The sequence below is a fragment of the Poecilia reticulata genome, chromosome 13 (genome assembly GCF_904066995.2).
Source record: "Poecilia reticulata chromosome 13, P_reticulata-male-v2, whole genome shotgun sequence".
NCBI lineage: Eukaryota > Metazoa > Chordata > Actinopteri > Cyprinodontiformes > Poeciliidae > Poecilia > Poecilia reticulata.
This window is the reverse complement of record NC_088842.1, coordinates 27,194,821-27,216,642: the sequence shown is the minus strand read 5'-3', so window position 1 is coordinate 27,216,642 and position 21,822 is coordinate 27,194,821. Positions and strand designations below refer to the sequence as shown.

Genomic DNA, 21,822 nt, shown 5'->3' with positions numbered 1-21,822 from the left:
GAAGGTTGTTCTGACTTCCACCTCATAATACCCAAAAGGTGTCAAAGCTTTTACTTTCTTTTTTAGAAACTCCTGTCTGATTTCAGTGGTATGCTTTGAATTGTTATCGTGCTGGAACTTTCTTCCTTTCTCGAGCTGCAGGAGAATGGAAGTCATCTTGTCAGCTCATATTTCAGTACATTCACAGGAGCTCTTGGTGATGTCTTTAAATTTCATGTCCCAAAAGCTTTTGCACTTTGCAACCCTCGTATTATTAAATTATGGTAAGAGTTCCTCACTTCCTAGACCAGGAATTCCAGGTCAAGTACATGCCAAATAATCTGAGCTGAGCATATTTATCTTGTTCTCATTATAGCAAAGGACGTGCTCCCAATATTCATTAGGCTTCCGTCATGTTCTCCAGCAAAATCTAATTTTGCAGTTTGGACTGTAGAAAAAGCAATTTTTTTTCTCTTGTACCCCATCCACTGAGGTCAATAACACAGCAACCCATGCATTGTATAAGCTGTCACAAAAACAGATTTTTTCCATTTATAAGCCCTTTGACAAATTGACTGCAATATTACGTGAATAGTTCTCCTCCCTTTGAGTTGGAAAATCTACAACCTAATTCACCATTCACATGTAGATTAAATGTATTTATCTTTGCAGATTGTAACTTTTTGCTCTTCATTTAGTTTTTATCAAACATAGAATGAAAAATGCAACTGGCCATTTATGGGTTTTTTGTAATATAAATGGTATAACATCTATGGGTTTCTTGCCTTTTTATAAACTATAATTTCATCGTTTCATTTAGCATCAATTAAGCCCCATTTTCTGCTTCCATTTCTACTATTCAATCATGTTGTTTTTCTGACTATGGAAAGAAGAAGAACAGCAAGAAAACACACAATGCTATCAATAGAAAGTCTTGATCCCACGCATCTAACTTATTGTTTCCTTGTTTTATCCCCTCATGCTATCAGTGGCTGGGACAAAAAGCAAAGCAAAAGGTGAGTTATTGTTTCCATTTTCTTGGTACATGATTTATGTCGCACACAGTTTCCAATAAAAAAGGTCTGGATCAACCTTTTATCTCCCCCTAGAGCCCAGCAAGCATTAACATATGTTGCTTTGAATGAAGCTTTCTCTGCGTGTGTTTTTTTTTTTTTTTTTTTTCTTTTTTTCTTTCAAAACATTGATTTCTTCTGAAGAGGTATACTAAGCCCACTCCCTCATTCCCAGATACGGGCTGCTTCACATATGTATAGATTCACACTAGGGAGCTGCCCACGTCTCCCAGCCATTCCTCCCTGTATGGAGCTACCGTGCAGCTCCAGTGAAGCAGCTGGGGCGTGTTCCTGATTCAAGGACGGCTCAGAGGAGAGGAGTGAGAAGAAAGTTTCTCTGTTTTCATCTCCCTACTTAGTTCCAAGTTATATTAAAGTCGTTAGAGCATTGCTTTTCACGCTTTTGAATTTTACCTCGATGACTTGCTTGACAGGAAATTATGATGGTCCGTCAACATAATAATTGTTGCTTTGTTTGCTTAAAACAAATAATTTTGAGACAGACATTGTTTAGTCAAGCGGTCGGTCAGATATTGGACGAAAACTAACCTCCTTATTTCTTACAGGCCATCATTTGGTTTCATTGAAAATTATGAAACCAATGATATTGATAATGATATTGTCTAATGATATTGATATCATTAGACAAGGTACGTTTATATGTACAGCCTATTTCAGCAACATGATAATTTAAAGTGTCTTCCAGCTTAACATTTTGAAAACATAAAACAACAAACAAGCAAGAAACGTGATTTTTTTTTCAGATGTCAACATTGAAATCTCCAAAAAGCAACATAATAAAATTTTGGACTAAATACTAAAAATCAGGTTCAGTTTTGCAAAACAACAAAAGCTGATTTCCTTTTAAATTAGGGATTTAAAGGGAACTCGCTGTTCCAGCATTTTTGCAGTTTTCTGGAAGTTTATTCCCGATTAATGGAGAATACAAATTGAATCCTGCTTCTCCAAGCTTGGAGAAGCATGGAGACAGATTACACGAGACCCAGAACAATTGAAGCAAACAATTGGGCTAGAAAACTTCAATATTTACCCCTTGACCAAAGAGTTAGTCAAAAAGTCAACATAGACAGACAATAGGGATAATTAAAATGCTAGATAAAAGTTTTATTGGGCATTTGTCTTTATCTGATAATCTAATGTACAATTAAATTAAATTAAATATACAAAATATTAAAGAAATCTACTTGTTTAAAAACCCACAAATTATTTTTAGCTTACTCTTTGGTAGATATTAATCACATTCACCCATATTTTAGGTTAAAACCTCATTCAATATAATAGCTTAAGTGCACAACCCAAACCAAATCTGGAATAATCTGTGTTTGTCCCTGGAGACTGGCTTAAGATCATCTGAATTGTGTTATTTCATCCTGCTATAGGTTGAATCTGCTTAGCGGTTAGTACAGACTAGCTCTCTGGTCAACACTGTCAAATTGTTGCAATGAATCCTGGCTGAGGATTTGCAGTGTGAAATTTATTCTCCCCTACATACATGGGCACTCCAGCTTCCTCCATCAAAACGTGTGCTAGCTCAGTTGTCCACTCTAAATTGGCTTTAGTTGTGGCAGCAATGGCTATTTGTTCTGTGCGCATCTTTGTTTGTTTTTAGGCAGTTAAAAAAATCTTTTAACTTTCAGTTTGCAGCAAAATGCACAGAGATAAAAAAAAATGCACAGGTTTAAAGAAAGCAAAAGAAAGTAACCACAGGCATAACTGGAATAAGAAAAAAAGATGTAACACAGAAAAGCAAAAGCAAAAGGATAACTGCTGACAAGATGTAGGTGATGTATGTAATTAGCAAAGTAGAACCAAAGGCGAAGACAGATCTGTAAGAAAAATTGAATTGAAGCAAATTAGGAAACAGGCATGTAAACAACCCAAGATACACAAACATAAAGTGTACAATCTCTGTAACCTCAGAAGAAGACAACTATTCCTGACAACACAGACTTTTAGAATCAATATCTGGTATTTTGAAATTCCGTGCTTCTAATTCTAACTAAATATCAGTATTTATTTTGTTAGTATTGGGCTTTTGTTTGTGTGCTTTTTTAATGTGTTTTTTTCCCCTTTTTTGTAGTTTGGAAGTGACTTCAACCAAAACTACTGATTAATGTTCATTTACATGAATGTAGTACACAGATTTCATTTTACATTCTTTTCCAAAGTGCAGTGCTTCCTAATTACAGAAGCAATTAGGGTGGTCGTTTTTAATTAACAGAAGATACACATTCAGCATTTGTTCTTCTGAAATCTAGTGCAACACTTTTTCCAACAGCACTTTCAGCACTCTAATTATGGTTGATGACTTGAATTAATAATTATGAAGATAATACCACATATATAACAACATGTAGCAGCCTCTAATAGTGATTAATAGCTTTTGTCAGGTTTCCGCCTTCATGGCGATGTCATTTTTTTTTTCATAACATAGAAAACAGAGTCGAAAAATAGAAAAGGAAAACCCTCATGATGTCATTATAATGAAAAACACAACTCTGAATGCCCCTCAGAGGACTCCGCTCAACAAATGAAGAAGTGCTTTGGCCAATATGAATGCACAGTAAAAGTGAACCACTCATCAAAATCTGAAAAAATGCATGAGAAGAGTAAACTCAGCAAAAATATTGTGAAAAAAATCTTCTTTCTGGATACAAATTTACTCTTTGCAGTTGAAACTAGCAATGCAGCTGGTAATGCTGTCGTCTTCGTCTTTTTTTTGTTTTATCAGACCACTGGTATAAAAATGGAGGATACCTCCTCTGCCTTGGAAGTGTTGTATTGCTTAAACTACTTAACATTTACACATGTTGTCATATTAAAATCACAGCAGCTAATGTAGTTAATTGGGGTGATATTTGATAGAAAAACACTAAGACATGGATTACGTATAAGTGGAAGAAAAATAATTTGCGATTTTAAAAACCTGACAAATCTAAAGCCTGAATGAAAACAATAGGATGAGTGCACATCTAGAAACTCAATTTTAGAGGTTTTTGGAACGTGCATTAAATTAAGTCAAATTGGTTCATTAACAGTGTGCCTACATTGTCATCTCCACGTATTTTGAAGCTGTCATAAGTTTGGTCTTTGCACCGTTCTAAGATGGCAAGATGAAAAAAATAGCAAACTTTGTAAATCACGAGGCTGAACCAGGGAACACTAAGTTTTTTTATGCAGGCTTTATTTAAATTCACCAAGATGTCTCTGATAGAATTCAATTTGTGTTGGTCCTTCATTTTCTTTGTTTAAAACCCTTAGTTGTCACAAGAACACTGGTGTTCTCATGGGCCGTCTGGATAACATGTAAGCGTTTTGGGGGTGACAGTTAAGAAACATACAGCTACCTCACTACGCCGTCCATATAGCAACATAATCCCAAAGCCAATTTGTGGAGCAACAAACAAGAGTATGGTAACTAATAGGATTTGAACTTGTAATTTCTCTTGGAGACAGCACCGTATTTCTGACCCACATTCTAAAGCTGATATATTGCCTTTCCTAACTTTCCCTTCTTTTTTTTACCTGTAGAAAAAAAAATCTACTCCAAAGACTTTTTCCCAGCAGGGATATTTATTACCAGTTCTGTCGATTTAGCACACCTACCCTTTCTCCCGGCCTCCCCCACTGTGGGAAATCACAGGGGAGGACGAGGCTCAGAACCACCTCTCTGCCGGGGAAGGTTCACTTTTGCACCGATGGCATTCAGTAACAGGCTCTAAGTGCTTTTTGTTGATGGCGGATAAGGGTGACAGACAGCTCACTCTGTCCTGGTTATTTCCTTTGTGAAAGACTTCATCAGCTCAATCAAGTGACTGCATCATTTAAAATAACACTATCAGCTCAGACTATGATTACAATACTGGGCTGATACTCAGTTGTGTGCTCACTGCTGGGTTATCTTGTGTCTGTGTTGTCTGCAGCTCATAGAAGCATTGTAGGAAATCACTGTAATCCCGGTTGAGATAAAAGATGAGCAGAGACTAATGTGTCCTGATAAGATTCTGCAGTGAGACTGATACAAAATGTTTTGTAGTACAAGTAAAAACTTAGGAGTCATTTGCACAGAAGTGACACAGCATGCAAGACAAATGCTGCTTTTTCATTAGATGGGCTTTAGTGTTTGCTCATAACTGACCTGCGTACAGTAAATAAACCCACCAATCCTTGTTGTATTTACATTTTGATGGTGTGTGACAGAGAGTGACATTACAAGTCTAGGCTCCAGTAATTACAGCCTTTAATGTTTTACCATAATTGTATATGGATTTTCTATGACTGAATGAGCTTCGTTCTGGAGGGCTTGTTTTGCAAGAATTTGAACTGTTCCCCGTTGACTTTAAATAGAGACATTATCTAAAGCTGACAGTGCTCAAACTGGTTGTGTTAGAATTCACCTTGGACGGGTAATTTACAGATTATCCTGAGTTAATGGATCAGAGTTAGATTTAGTGTTAATTAGCTGCTGCCCCCACAACAGTTGTTTAAATCTCCCTAATTCACTGGGCTGATTGCTTTTAAAATTGCATCATTTACAGAGATCCCCAGAACAGCAGGTTTGCGCTAAACAAGGGATGCTTTTCTGTTGAGGTTAAACCAGTGGGGCATAAATTACACTGCCAGAGTAAATGATTGTTTTAGGTGACAGATGTGACCTTTTAAGCAGTAATAAATTAAGTGAAATATGTTATAGCCCATGTTGTTCCTGTTCAGGAAAGGTCACTAAACAAACAATCAGATATGACGAGACTTGGTCACGAGCCAGCAGATAGAAACAGTCTTATCATCTCTGAAGTCATTCACTCCCACTTTCTTTTATTCACTTGGAATTTCAGTTGATTTTCGTACCAAAAACTTAATGTCATATCAAAAGATTTAGTTAGATTTAGCTTTGGATCGCTTCTCTATTTTGCGCCGACAGCTCATTCAGGGGAATTAAATGTAATCAGCACTAAGATTATTTCAAAGTGTAATTTACAAAACAAAATTTCTCAAATGTGTTTTCAGGGAATTAGAAATCAGTGAAATTACAGATACAAATACAAGATGAGGGACATGATTTTTTTTTTTTTTTAAGAATTGTTGCATAAAACTTCATTACCCTCCTTTTTTCATTCTGACGTTTCTCAAATACATACCTGTTAAACATACGTCTTCATCTTGTGGTGAGAAAGTCAGTTTATAGGAGATTTTGTTTCTTGTCTTTCTTTTAAATATTTAACAGAACATATGATCGTTATGAATAAGTATGTCCCATTCTGATTTCAAGAACTGGCTTGATCTACCGATCAAACGATTCTATAAGTAATCGATATTGGAGTCCTTGTCAAAACTCATCCCCGGATATCTGTTATTGATTTGCTCTCTGTGATTTTAGTTCTGCTTTGTGAAGAAATGTTTAGCAAGCAATGTTTGCCTCAAGTCTGACAGCCATAGATGTCATTAGGTTTATTTGTTAATTTGTTTCTAAGTTGGTTGTTTCAAATTCGGATGACTAATTTGTCCATTTTAATGTATTTCACTACATTACCATGAAATACTCATGGGAATCTTCACCGTTGTGTGTGTGTGTGTTTTTTCTTTTTGTGTCATACTCCCAGTCAAACCTGGCTGCATTTAAAATGCAGAGCAGTACATGCTGGTACATGTCGAAATCATTCAGCCGCCTTCGTCTGCTGTCAAATCATCAGTGACCCAGTGTCATCTGAAGTCCTTTTCGTTCTTCCCCATCCAGGTGTTTTACAGATGATGCTCGGTGCTGTGCATCATGAGTTCTTTCACTTTATTTCACTGTTTTCTCGTGTGTTTTCTGTTATATTTGCTTCATCCAGGGCGAGTTTGGTTTCATTTGTTTCCAAGATGCTGTTTATTAAATCCTTCCTCCCTTCTAATTAATCTTTTTGAGCCAAGTCTAATCTTCAGGTTTTTCTATACGTGAGTCTTTTCTGTGAGAATTTCTCATTATAAGAAAACCACCTGATGCATGCACTTTAATGGATGTTGTTGGGGAGTTTTTCATTGACATGGAAAGAATCCAATCATTTAACCCTGGATATCCATGCTGTTTTATGTTGAATTCCTCTTATTCTCTTCGTTTTCACACAAAAATTGTGAAGAAGGCCACCATTTTATGTTTGCGACGTTTATATTATACTTATCGAAAACTAAGTGTAGATGTTTAAAAGATAAAAACAAACATTTTGAAAGCCCTGGTCTGTTGGCGTTCTTTTGTTATTTTTCTTCTGCTTAGGACATTTCCTTGGTCTCAGTCCCCATTCTTCTTCCCACGCTTGGGAGAACAGTTTTTTAAATGTTGCCCAAATCAGTTATTGTGTTAATCTAAAATCCTTCTATGGCTACACGTGAATCAGTGGGGGACGCCAAGGGTGGTTATATTTATAAAATAGTTCTGGCTCGCTGACCCAAATCTTTATTATGAAAAAACTTTGATGTAGTTTGGACTGCGCTTTAAGATATTGATACAGTGCTCAGCATGAGTGATTGCAGCAAAGTGAAAAACTCAATGCAATCAGCTGTCAACAGCTACATGTTTATTCAAGAGGAGGAATTGTTGCAAATTGAGTAGCTGGGTTTACCTTACAGCAAAAAACGTTTTCCCAATTTGAATAATGAAGCTGAAATGACTGCATTGCTTCATAACTAAGATTGAATTGGAATATGTGTGATTGATCTTGAAGCAATCTATCTGATTGGAGTGAATTGGTACCATGTAAATAAACTGAATTAGAACTAAATTTAATAAGGTGCTCTGTAAGCTCATTATACTCAAACCTTTTTTACATTTTGTCATGTTACAACCACATTTTCAAGATATTGTGTTGGTCTATTACGTAATGTAATTACGTAATGTAATAGACCAACACAAAGTCATACAAAAATTTCTGGGTGAAGGAAAAAGTATACATCACTTTCAATTTGTTCACTAATAAAAACATCTAAAGAACGGGTGCATTTGTATTCGTTCAGTGCTTTGCAGAATTCCGTCGTCATGAATGAATCTTTTGAATTTTTAGAATTGCGTCATACATAAAACAGTGACAAAGAGGGGAATTGGTGTTTGGTTGTCAGAAAGGAGTGGTAAAAAGGCTAGTTTATTCATCTATAACAATCTTCGTACATACAGTAGAGTTCGGAAGCATAATTAAGGTCTTCTACACGCAGCACTTTCCATACACTTCACTTCACATTACTATCCAACGAGAGAACCGCTGAGGTGGAAGTTAAAGTGCCTATGATCCCGATACGCTCAAGCGAAGGCGCTGCAGCAGAAGGGTGTGACAATTTGATGATATTTGGATTGTGCAAACAACATGCCAGGAGGTTTTAAACACAATGGCCGATCAACAGTAAATGATCCTGCAACAATACAGCAGTTGACAATGGCTGATGAGACCCATTAACATCTAGCAGCAGATGTGTTTATCTTAGTTCCTCAGTTAGGTCCATGTTAACTCTCAAGGCAGTAGTCTTCATCACTTATGTGTACAGTGGCTTGCTTTGATTTTTAAGACAAAGAAACCAAACAGTAAAAGTTAATCTGAATTCTTGCTTATATAAGTATGAAGAAGGTTCTCAGATTTTCACAGGATTTATCTGGGTGTGTTCCTCAGCAGTGGAGCATTATCTAAAGCCTTGCTGCATAGATTTAGGTTCAGAATTGTAAGGCGGGAGACACCCACCTTTCCTGCTGTTGTCAAATAGTCTCAGCATCACGCTTGGAGTGTGGGAGAGGCTGCTTCTGACATTTTTGACATATTTTTCTCTTATGCTTATTAAAAAGTTCAAATACGTATATCTTTGTCGCCAGCAAGAGCCTTTAAAGGCAAGGTAACATTATTTATACAGCACATTTCAGCAGCAAGTCAATTTAAAGGAACATGTTTAAAGTACAAAAAAGGAGTGCGTTGCAGTGGCATGATAAAAGAATAGTAAAGAAATCATGTAGAACAGACTAAATGCATGATGCTCCAGTTATTATTAATCAAAGACAACACTTTTAAATCAAGGGTTTAAACCTTGATTTAAAAGAACTCATCGTTTCAGCAGTTTTGCAGTCTTCTGGATGTTTGTCCCAGATTGTCCCAGAATCACATTTCAGTGATTTGCTGTCACTGAAATGTTGATACAGTGACAACAAACCTTTGATGCATTTTGGTTCTAAGCCGTTCAGTGATTTATAACCTAACAGAAGTATTTGAAAGTCTATTCTCTGAGCTCTATGGATCCAGTGTAAGGACTTTAGAACTGGGGGGAGGTGCTTTATTTTCCTGGTTTTAGTAAAGATGAGAGCAGCAGCGTGACCTGTGAAGACACTGTAATCAATGCGACTAAAGATAAACCCGTGGATGAGTTTCTCTTGGTCTTGCTGAAACATTAGTCCTTTAATCCTGGAAATGTTCTTCAGGTGATAGAAGGCAGACTTTATAAATGTTTGCATCGCGGTAGGTTCAGCTCTGAGTTCATCATTATACACAGATTCTGACTCCGGGTCTGATCAGTGGTTTCTAGATGTAACAGTTATGTAACATGTAAAATTGTGGTGGACATATACATTTTTCATGCTGGTTTATGTCAAACATTTTGAGGCAATGGCTAAGATGAGTTTCATGCGTCGTGAGACTACAAAGTATTATACAACACCCTTCCTATAGACGTAACAAGGATATTTTCATTTTCATCTCTGACAATGAGTTTATTAAACTAGTGAAGTATTATCCTTGCAAATACCAACAACAATACGAACAAGATGATGTTAATGTCCATTAAAAATCTCTTTTCTGGCGTGCATTCAGTCACCATGGCAACCAGACTACCTTCATTCATGGATCCATTGATGGCAGTAGTTTTTTGGACTTTGGAAATAACTGTTTTAGCTTTAAACTTGGAAATGTACCAGAACATTAGGATAAACGCTCACTTATTATGCACACCAAGGGAAGTTCTTTTGAGAGCTTCCTTTATTGCTTGTGGCGTAGATGCTACCTGGTGTCAAACATTCTGGTCCATATTGGCCATGATTATCAACTGCTGTAGATTTCCAGACTGAACATCCACTATGCAAACTCCTGTGCCAACACATGAGATGGACTGGACTGAAAACTATTGACTATTGAGGCCGTTGGAGTCCAGTGAATTCATTTCTCAACAAACTACTTTGAAATAGTTTAAACTTGGTGGCATGCTGCATTATCATGCTGACAGTAGTCATTGTAAGATTCATTTTATGACTATGAAACATTGAAGTGAAGTCGTGCAATAGATAATGCACACTGACAAAAACTCCAAAGTGATTCCAGTTTTAATCATCGGCTGTCATCAAGGTCTAATTCAACAGCTCCTGAATAACATTCTTTGCTTTTCAATTAGTTTTTCGTGTGAGCATTAGCTTTGTTACTCCAGTTACTTTCATAATGGGTATCTTTTGAAATGCAGCAACACAATAAAATAACTTTGGCTTAAGTATACGTGGAACTAAGATATAAAATCACGGATCCTTCTATACCAGCAACTATTTCTGACATTAACTTATATTTTTCCTTCATCTTTGATTTGTTAATGTCATTGGTTAGTGTTTACTAGCCAGGCCCTGTAACTATACAAGGAGTAACCAAAAAAACATGGTGCTTATTTAAACATGGTACTTCTGATTAGAACTGTTAACAATTTGGACTGGCCCCTGAAGGGCCCCGTCTTGATCTTGATGCTGAATAAGCGGAGGGAGCTAACGATTAAGAATATTGGCTGGAGGCCTTCTAACCTTAAAGACTTGGATTAAATAAGCAAAGTTTATTTGTCAAAATGCTGGTAGATGCAAAAAGTTAGCAAGCTTTTTGTTCTGCTAGGGTTTGAGCACTGCAGTTTCAATAACAATGTTTTCATTGATTATTGAGAAGGGGATTAAGTTTCAGCGTTGCATTTTTAAAAAAAATTATTTAAAAAAACATGCATTATTTAAAAATGTACCGTTTTCACTTTCAAGAGTCTAATTTTGTATCCCAAACAACTTTTTGGTTGAATAAAAATAATCCAATATGCTGAATGAAATCAATTCCAAAACCTCCACTGTCATCAAGATCTGTTTGTGCATATTAAGCTGTTCAGTATTTTATGAGTCATTGATAGCCTAAAAAATATGTTAGAGGGCAGAGAGATACAACATCTCAGGATGAACAGCTGATTTGGTGTTAAATTGAAAATATCCCACATGATTAAAATTATGTGATGGGTATTTAATGCAATCTGTTATGTGAATCCATCACTAAAGCAAAGTAAAACACCAGGAACAAAAATGCCACAAAACAAAACAAAATAATGCTCCACCACAATGGACGTCTTTTGTTTACTGCCAAATAATGTCAGCTTCTCCCATGAGTGTGAGCTGCTCCCACTTCAAGTTCATCGTGTAAAAATCCACATAATTAAGTTGCTAGTGATCAAAAATTGAGTTCCACTTATGAACGTGACACTGAACACGGCTGTTTTTTCTGTGTTTTGATTTTAAAAAAAATTAAAAAAAGAAAAAGTCACATTCTAATGCTTACGTTTGATCAATCAGGGCTTAAAAAGGGTTTAGAGTATTAAATGACCCTTTTTAGAAATTTGACAAAAGAGATGAATTGTGTAAACAGGATCTTTCATAGAATTTTATCACTGGCAGGCGATGTAGTTACTACATCTCATCAGTATGCTGAGTGGAGCCCAACACATCCAACACCTCTATTTGCAAAGAAGCCTCTGCAAAAATCAAGCACGAGAGGTGAACTTGCTGCTTGATAACTGCCTGGAAATCATTCCACGGGAAAATGAATCATTGTTATTAATCCCTAATGAATGAGGGCATTTCTGGAACTATATTTTGAGTTATTTGTTTTCTTTCGCCCCCGCTCAGTTTACAGTTTATTCTGCAGTGGTGTGCTTGACTGCACTCCAGCCATTCATCAAGCCACCGCTTTCCATTATTTGGTGCAGTCAGCTGAAACTGAGAAAGGTTTTTGGGGTGGTAAGCCTCATTCTTCCTCCACTAACTCTCTGTTCTCCTAAACAGAGATATTCTTCATACTGTTTCTCTTATGCAATGGCTCACTGGTCATTAGATGATTCGGTAAATGTATTTACACAGCTGGGTTTCATTATGCTTACATTTTCCAAAAATGCCCCACAAAAGCCTAATAAAATGGCACAAAGAGAGAAGCTATAAAGCCGTCCATGTAAAACCATTCGTCAGTTTTTTCTTACCCCTCCCTCGAGGTGTAGCCTCACATTTTCTGCATACAGAATCAGACCACAAAGCAAACAGAATCAATAACATAAGTATCAGATTCTTTGTATCTAATATTGCCCCAGCTCAGATTTCATCAGGCTATGGTCTGAGCTGCATTCTGATAAGAGCCAGAGCTCATCTGAGATGAAATGAAACAGTTTATTGCTAATGTACACTCAACTGCTAGCCATTTTAAACATCTGTATTCATTTTTTGCACACTGCACCTGCTGCACAGACTTTATCCCTCGCAGAAAGAAGCGGCGTCTACATTTAGTCTGTGCCGTGTGCTAGCTGACATCTGTTCCTATGGTTCCTCTTTAAAATCTAATCATTAAATATTTTGTTTACAGCCAAGATGCAATCTCCTCACCTGCTTTACATTCTGACGTATTTTAGCAGTGCAGTAAATATTTGATTCATTGGAAAGCGTCACCTGATTCCGTATGAAAGTTAATGTCACCATAGAGAGATGTGTCAGCAGCATTCTAAATGTGTGAAGCACAGCAAACAGCTTGACTAATCTCATGTGTGCTGACATTGTGACTGATGATCAGTGTGCCGGTGGCCCACCTGAGTGTGGACTATAATCTCTTAGCTCATGGTGATATTGCCAGGTTCAGCTTTTACTGGCGTAGCCTTTTTCTACTTTAATCGAATCAGATATATATATATATATATATACATCTGATATATATGGCTGTGTGTGTGCATATATATATGCACACACACAGCCACATCTTGGAATGATTTCATATTTAAATTATAAGTTTGATTTTATCATCTCCACATGTTTAATACATGTTTAATCCACATGTATTAAACATGTGGAGAAGCACATGTTTAATACAGCAGGATTGTTATTTTTGTACTTCTGATCAATACCTATGCATATTTGAAGTATGTACTCATTTATGGACTTATTGTTCTCAAAATTTTGTTGTGCTTTTTTTTGCAGATAATAAAAGCAAAGTACTTTATGAATTTCATTTGTTCAGGAAATATTGTAATAATTTCATTTTTTTGTGATGCATTGTAAATTGCATCACAGAAATCTGTAGCAATATTTTTTTCTGTAGAAAATACATTTTAAAAAATGCAATTACTACTTTATTGGATGTTCAACAGAAACCATTTTAGATGCGACACAGAACTATTTTACTTCATAGTTTTGAATTGCAGCTTGGAAAAAAAACAAATGAATGAGGTTATTGCAATTACTAGCCCTTCTCCTTTAGAGATGGGGTCAGAAGTTTGTTTCTCCGCTGGACTGGGAACGCCTTGGGATTCCCAGGGAGCAGCTGGCCCAACTGACTGGGGAGAGAAAGTCTGGGTCTCTGCGCTCAGGATGCTGGCTCTGCGATCCGACCCCAGATTAAGTGGAAGATAATGGATGGCAAATATCAGCACTTTTTTTTAGATGAAGCAATACATCACAGTTTGTATCATTTTTAGCCTTGTCATGATATTATTTTTTAAATTAATTTCACCAAAAGTTTTCATTAAAATCTAAGATCTGGATGTTTTCTGGATCTTCCTTTCCTGGAAAACGTTTTTTTATGCTCGTGCAGTGGCTGGGTCCATGCAAATTTTTTAAAAATGACTTCATGGCTAAAGCTACTTTTAATTAGAACCAGTGTAGAGGTGCTGACTACCATTGGCTCGCCTCTTTTAATTAGTAGAAATTAAAAGGAGACGGAATGGGAATTTCTCTTTTAATTAATAGAGATTCTCATATAACCAGCAACTGTATGAACTTTTTTTTTTTAGGTAGTCATCTATATGTATTGCGTTGTGACGGCACCAGATAAATATTTAAGCATAATCTGCTTAAACAAATCAGGTTCCTGATTTTTTTTTTCCTGAGTCTCGCATTCATCCACTCATCCACCGTTGTAGTCATGTTTTCCTTAATGCTCTTATTGACTCCGTTTATCTTTCTTTTCGGTCGTTGAGCTTTTTCTTTTTGATGCGTTTTGCTTTGAGTTTTCCATCCTGATGCTTTGATATCCTGTTTGATCTATTTAAATGCTTCCCTTTTACAATCTGTCCATTTTTGTTGCACTTCATCTATAAAGGTACAAACAATCTAAAAGGAGTTTTTTTTTTTTTTTTCATCCTTTCTACCGTTTTGGCTGACAGCTCTCTTTTTAGGTTCGTTTTTCCTGTCAATCATCCAGCTGTAACAGGTTCTCAATGTCTCCAAGAAGTTTAGGCGTGTGACGCTATTTAGTTTAGAAATGAAAATCATAAGATGAACACATTTTTCTCTCTTCTGAAAACATTAGTATAAAAATACAGTGTAAACTGTTGGCTTAAATATTCAACTCTTGCATAGAGCTGTGGCATAATTTGGTTTCTTTTTTTGCTACAAAGTTATGATTGTATCTCATGTCTTTTTTTACTTTATTTGCATATATTTACAGCCATGAAAAAGACTCCAACCATAGACACAATGTAGCAATCAACACATTTCAGTACTGATAGGGGGGGAATGATATGCTACCTTTTTTTTTCATGAATTCATAGCATTGTTTTGAATACAATAATGCATATTTAAGTTTTTTGTTGTTTTTTTTTGCATTTTTGTGTATTTGACAGTTTTTATGTACAGACAAATTATTTCCATAAAGTTTCTCTGTAAGTTCCACATTTCAAGTAGTTAGACTTATGCAGTCGAAGCAGGACGATACTCCCTCGTGGGCCATTTTTGTCATTTCAGAGGAGACGCATGTGGTCAAATTCTGACACTTCAAGCTGAATTCTGCCACATGTGTACAACTTAGTTGAGTTCTTGAGACGCCATAGACCAAAAATATATGATTCACCTTTTTCACACTCATCAATTCATTCAGTGACCCTATGGATAGGGGCATTCTCATCCTGGAAGAGACCACTCCCATCAGGACAGAGATGTTTCATCGCAGAGTAAAGGTGATCACAAAGAAAAAAACTGTATTGATTTGTCCTGACCCTACCTGGGAGCACAAATGAACCCAAACCATGCTATAGCAAAGAAGCTCTGCGTGATTCTGTTTCTTTCCCCTTTAATTTGTCACCTGTCTGTACGTAGGCAGTGGAGGTGATGATGAGTCTTTGAAGAGATTTGAGCAGTTTGGAAAATGGCTTTGGAAGCCAATAGTATGAAAATGTCTATATTTTCACATAGGCTTGTGAGGGCAGCGGGGTAGATATGCAATTCCTTATATGATGTTAAATATTTTATTTAATTGTTATTTTTTTTAGAAATCAGTTCTCACATTGATATTAATGGGATTCTTTGTAAAAAGTAAAAAATAGTCGAAAAAGGCTCATTTTGTTGCCCATAACTGATTTGTGAAAGCAATAAAAACAGTAAAATATCCAAGAGGGTGAATATTTTTAGACTTTGATTTATTTAGCCATTTTATTCAATGGTAACTGGGTGAAAATATAAGTCTGTTGCTCTGTGAAAGGTAAACTTCTACCTCAGTGAATCACAGAACTTCCTCTGGGATAAACCTGTATTTCGTTTACCCTTCCTCCCACCAACTCCAACCATCTTCCCTGTCTCTGCTGAAGCTTCCCCTTACATTGATGCTGCTAACACAATACTGCATGGTGTAGATGGTGTGTTCAGGGTGTCATGTGATCTGCGTAGTAAAAATTCTGCTTGCCGCTTTTCCATATGGTCAGATTGGTTGAGTGTGTTACTAGTAGTTGTCCTCTCAAGAGTTGTTTCATATAGAGACTTTAAAGATCCTCCAGATTGTTAAATGATGGTAAAATACAACGATCTGTACTTTATCATCGTGGCTGATTCTTTAATAAATGCTTTGGTTTTATGTCTTGTAACCTCCCGAATTATCCCATGTTTTTCATTTATGAATGAAGACTTGGGCAGTACTCAAGGAGATCTTGAAAGCATGAGTTTTTTTAATATATATATATTTTTAACATAATTCTTTTTTGAAGTCCTCCACAAAGTTATCCCTGATCCGTCTAATGTGTTTGTTCATAAATGTTCTCGCTGAGGCTTGTTATAAAATATACACAAGTAAAATCTATTTACTAAATGGATTTCACTTTGGAGTACCAACGTGAAGAGAGCTGAATACAAATGCATGCCACTCTTTTTAGATTTTTATTTTAAAAATGGCAAACTTTGTGTGATCCTCCTTCCACTTCACAATGTTTAATAACTTGATTTATATTGGGGGAATAAATAAAAAAGAGATTTCTGAGAAATCTATTTAAGTCTACTTAAGTATTTAAGTCCCTTAAATACTTGATGCCAAAACAAATAAGCACATAAAGAGAGTTAACGGGTCTGATGGATTGATTTTCAATCACCGTTCATGGTCAAGCTTCCCCTCACCTCCAGCAGACGATTGGCTTCATCGGTACAATCTAGGTCAAGGAAGGTCTACAGATCTTTGGCTCTCCCATCGTCCTCTGCACCCATGTGTGAGTGGGACTAATGAGGCAGACAGCTGCTCCCCAAGCTGAAAGTCCCTGCGGTGAACTGTAGCACAGACAATGTCACCTTCAAATCCAGGGACGTAGGTGTACCCACGGAGAGCAGAGCAGATCCACAAAATCCAGAGGAACATGTAAATCTCCTTAGCTTGTCGGTCCTAAACAACCTCGACACAAATTCAAGAGCTCTAATGCAACTGTTGCTTCCTGACATGCTTAAAAGGGAGGATTTGGGCTTCAAAAAAAAGAAAGAAAAAAAAATCACCTCCTTCTAAAGAGTATTAGTTTAAGACGTGATTCTGTAGCTAGGAAGAGTTTAATAAAAAGCACACAGGATAAAAATACTCCTGCAATGTAATTAGGGGGACTTTTCTGAGACGACAAGTACAAATGTGGAATAAGAAGGTAAAATCCAGCAAGGCTGGGTGATTAGGTCTCATTTGGATGTATTCGGCACACTGCAACAAGCGGCTGTTCTGGGGCACGGCGGTCGCTTGGATCGAAGGCCCATGGTGTCTGGGATTATGTGTCAATTTACCACCCAGCTGCAGATCCACACTCTGCAGCAGAACATGACTACCTCTAATTAGGCCATGCTACCAATTAGGTACTTGCAATAAGGCAACACAGAAGGCAGCCTGGGTGACTAACATTTACTATTGTCACGAGAAAAACTAACATCAGTCCTTTAGCCGCGATGGCTGTTTAAAGCTTTGTGTGATATTCTGAGGGAGAATATTGTAACTCGGAGTTGTTGCGTTGGGGCGTAAAGAAAAGTTTGATTCTAGTTTGGAGTGAAAAGATCTAATTAAAACAAATAAATATATATGTTAACATGCAATATGTAACTGGCTCTTGTTATAGCAATTTTCTCAAGCTGTGTTTTACAAATCCCACAGGTAGCCAGGGTCAGTTCCCCATCACTCAGAATGTGACGGTGGTGGAGGGGGGCACAGCCAACATGACCTGTCGTGTGGATTACAATGATAACACTTCCCTCCAGTGGTCAAACCCTGCACAACAAACTCTGTTCTTTGGGGACAAGAAAGGTGAGTGATATTTCCAAACATGAGAGGAGGGGGAAAAAAAACTGATGAAATGTTTAGCTGTGATAAATATGTCTGGAGCAGATTAAATTGCATCAGCATCTTTTCAAATTACTTTTTTAAAACTCTGAATGTTTGAATATGTCTCGTCTTTTCAGTCAAACTGTGCCTGCGAGCACAGTTTGACTGAATACACAACAGACACGATAAAAGGGAAACGCATTCATTACTCCTAATGCCGAAGAAACTTTTCATGTTCTTTTTTTTTTTTTTTCTTGTTCATCTTGTTGATGTCCCAGGGGGCAGACTAAGCAGGAATAGACTGTTTTTGTATTGCACTTTTGTAATCACGCAGCACTCACTGTGCTGTTTACAACATTGTAGTGCCTGTGGATGTTGAGATGATTGGTCTTAATTAGTGTCTATGCTGCCCTAAATTTGTATTGTTGTTTTGATATCGCTCTGATCTGGAAGTGGAGTGTTGCAACCTCGTGAAACATGGCCTCAGCTTGGATGAAAAGTAATGCGCTCTCGCCAGCCAAATCCAATTTAAAGGTGACAAAAGTCTGGATTTGATAAATTAGAATTGGGGTGAAAGGGAGTGTAACGGAGGACTGGTCTTGTAAGGGTCGGGGTGCTCATCTATCAGTGTTTCTCACAGCATATTACCCATTTCATTTCTGCTGTTGCTGCTAATACAATATCATTGGTTCGGTGATTGAAGATGAACTTTCCCTTTGAATAACAATTGATGGGGAAAGGAAGATGCCACAGCAAACCAGGAGAATGAGAGTCCGTCTGGTTTGAAGAAATACTTTCCTCCCTCACAACTGATTGGATTTAATAATGAGGTCTAAGGTGTTTTATTAGATGAAATTGCTTCCAAATACAATTAAATGAAAGTTAACTGAATCTTAAACAGATCCTCTTGTGTGAATAGTGTGGGTGTGCCCTGAGGATGTGGACTGAAGTAGAAATCAAAGAACAGAACCTGTTCCTCTCCTAAACATATTATTCTATGTTATAGATTGACGCAAGTTCATCTTAGCCACGAGATAATTCAGAGTGCTTTACAGGAAATTCGCTTGCGTGGCGTCATTGACTTTAGAGCAGTCTTTCAGGCCAAGCATGCATGTAGCGGACTGTGGAGAAGAGAAGCTCCCCTTTAACGGGCTGAAACGTCAAGCAGATTCTGGCTCAGTACAAGCGGTCACAACTGACTGGGGGTTTGAGAAGACAAAGCTGTATGAACATTTAAAAAAAGGAGACGAGAGAGAATGAGGAAGACATGCAGCAAAGGTCTCGGGGTCAGGAATGGAACCCAGGATGAGTGCGTAGAGAACTATAGCCTCGCTCTACTTTTACAACACGCGGCACCCTTTGTGCTCTATTTTTAAGGGGAAGCCTTTATTCTTGCAACGTTTGTTTTATGAGAAGAGGCTTATTCTATTATAGACTTTTTGTGGTTGTTAAAATTCAAGCCTCAGTCCTTAACTACACATGGCTTTCTTTCATGCAGTGTGGTTTTTAGCCTCTTTGAGTTTGGTTGAGAGCTGAAATCTAACCATGCATTTTTAGGAGCAAAATATGTGTCTTTCCTGGAGGCATTTGTGCTCTGTCCACTCACTGATGCATCCTAAGCACACAAAGGGTAAGAGATGTGCGAGTAGTATTTGATTTGAGCCAAGACAAGCATATATTGAATAAAAGTGGCCCAAGAATGCAACCTTCAGAGACCTCGAGTGTGATCTTTGTTCACTTGTCAAAACACACAAAGTTGCCCCAGTGGACAGAGGAAGATCTGAACCAGTTTAGCACATTATCAGACAATTTTACCCACTTTTTCAGTCCATCAGGCACCATGATATAATCCAAACTAGATGAGGGATGTTTCATAATTCCTCTTAGAAAGAACTCATAATCCTTGTTTGAGCTTGAAGAACAAAATGAATGACGCCACTTTGCTCATCTTGTTTAACAATTTATATTACAGGTCAAACTCGGAAGCAATGACGATGACAAAATGAATGCTGTTAATAAGAGTAGGAGTTGACACATCAAAGTGCGGGAACATTTCCTCTCCGTCTCCCACAGCCAAATAAAAAGCTTTATTGGCACAACAAATGCGATGCCTGGGAGGCTATCAGGAGAAATGGGAGGCGTTGAACGACACAAGATTCATATGTAGAACAAAGTGGGACACCTGGAAAGATACTTCTGCTGTGCCAAATCACCAGTTAATTGCTTGGCATAGAGCTGCAACTATCCTCTTACTTGTTTTGGCCTCTTGTCGAGCCAGTGAAGAATGCTGCATTTAACCTCATGCTGACTTTCATTTTAACATGAAACTGTTGAGTTTAAGGCAGATCTGTTCACTTTCTGTGATAGCAATCCTTGACTAGGTTTTTGTCACTGAGTAGATTCGATTATGGCAGGGATGATGCATTACCCTACTCTCAGTTTTAATATTTTAAATTATCTGTATCTGCTAGATACATATCACTTTTTCCTGTTGCTTCCAGTCCTCGTAGTTTATCTGTCCATGTTGTACAGTTGTTTTGAGTGACTATAACAGTCCCCTTCTGTCACTTGAGAAAGATTCAACACCAAAGGCTTTTTAACACTTTTGATGTGTGGTTCTATATGCTAATGAAATGATTGGGATTTTTTTTTATCTACTTGATCTTATTCCCTCTAGCTTAGTATGAAAGTAAAGGACAATTGCCGTGATGTGTTTTTTACGTTAAGAAAAGGTGAGAGTGAGAAATTTTAACATGCTCTTTCAAATTTCCTTGGGACTAGTTTCCATTATGTCTAAAGTCATATGATAACATAAGATAAAATTTGATCTTTGACTTGTCTATAATTTGTTCAATTTTGAACTAGTTGGCTATTTTTGCAAGCACAAAAAAGTAGCTTTTACAACAGCTTCTGCAACTTGACCAATAGAATAAATGGTCAGAATTACAACTCCTCTTTATCAAATAAGTAAAACAGATTATTTGTTGTTAAAGAAATGTATATTTTTAAAGATAATAAAATTTTCTTAAAAATAAAAATATGCTTAGTGAACTTCTTGGTCACCAAATGCCATTGAAGGTTAGGGTAGAGTAGACGGTAAGTAGCTTAAAAGTGAGGCTGATTTGTTGACTTTAAAGGGGACCTATTATGCAAAATTAACTTTTTGCACATTTTTGTACCTCCATTTGGGTCTCAGTTGTTTCTAGAAACAGTCCAAGCACTAAAAAACCCCACCCAGCCTTTTTTTCTGGCCATCGCAAATGTTTTGTTGTTGACTACAAAACACATATTCCCTTCTTCTGCTTCTGGATCTGACTTGAAATCAAAGATGTATGGTTGTACAATTGCACATCTGTCTACAATCATTTTCACATGCATAAAGTGCAAGTCTAAACGTTGACTTGGGGGCGTGGCCAGCAACAGCTTATTTGCGTTAAAGTGACAGAACCCTAAAACAGCTCATTCTGAAAGGAGTTCAAAACGATCAGAACTGATTGTGTGAAATCTCATTATCTGAGAATGATTTTTGTTCAAAAAATGTAATACATGTATTTTATATTGACTATAGACTCATGCCAACTTGTTTGGTAGGAAGCATGGTAGGTTCCCTTTAACCTACAATGCTGAATGAGTGACTTTTAAACAGATTTCAGTTTGAATTGATATTTTTATCAGGTCAGATAAATTTTTACTTGAAGAATACAACTCCTCTGGAAAAGGAGTTTCAGCTGCAAGCAGTTGTGCCAGAGGCTGAAACTAGTGGTGACAAGGATGACTGTCAATCAATTTGTGTTTAGATTGTTTTGATGTTTTTTGAGGTTTTTCATTCTAACGTACGTCTGCCAATTGTAAATTCTGTATTTGGCTGCTCCTCAATTATGTGACATGCCAGAACAGCAGACATACAGATGTAATACAAATGCACTGCTATATTCATCCAACCC

General features: G+C 37.1%; 1 protein-coding gene across 4 annotated transcripts in view; it reads left to right on the top strand.

Annotated features, from left to right (window-relative positions):
* LOC103474999 (cell adhesion molecule 2-like) overlaps positions 1 to 21,822 on the top strand; it is a 153,467-nt gene that overhangs the window by 101,777 nt on the left and 29,868 nt on the right. For 2 of the 4 annotated variants that reach the window (XM_008426346.3, XM_008426347.3), the window contains exons 2-3: positions 969 to 995; positions 17,711 to 17,860. In XM_008426346.3, coding sequence (XP_008424568.2) covers positions 969 to 995; positions 17,711 to 17,860 — 177 coding nt within the window. The remainder of the gene's footprint in view (positions 1 to 968; positions 996 to 17,710; positions 17,861 to 21,822) is intronic. The other 2 variants (XM_008426348.3, XM_008426350.3) reach the window with 1 other exon arrangement.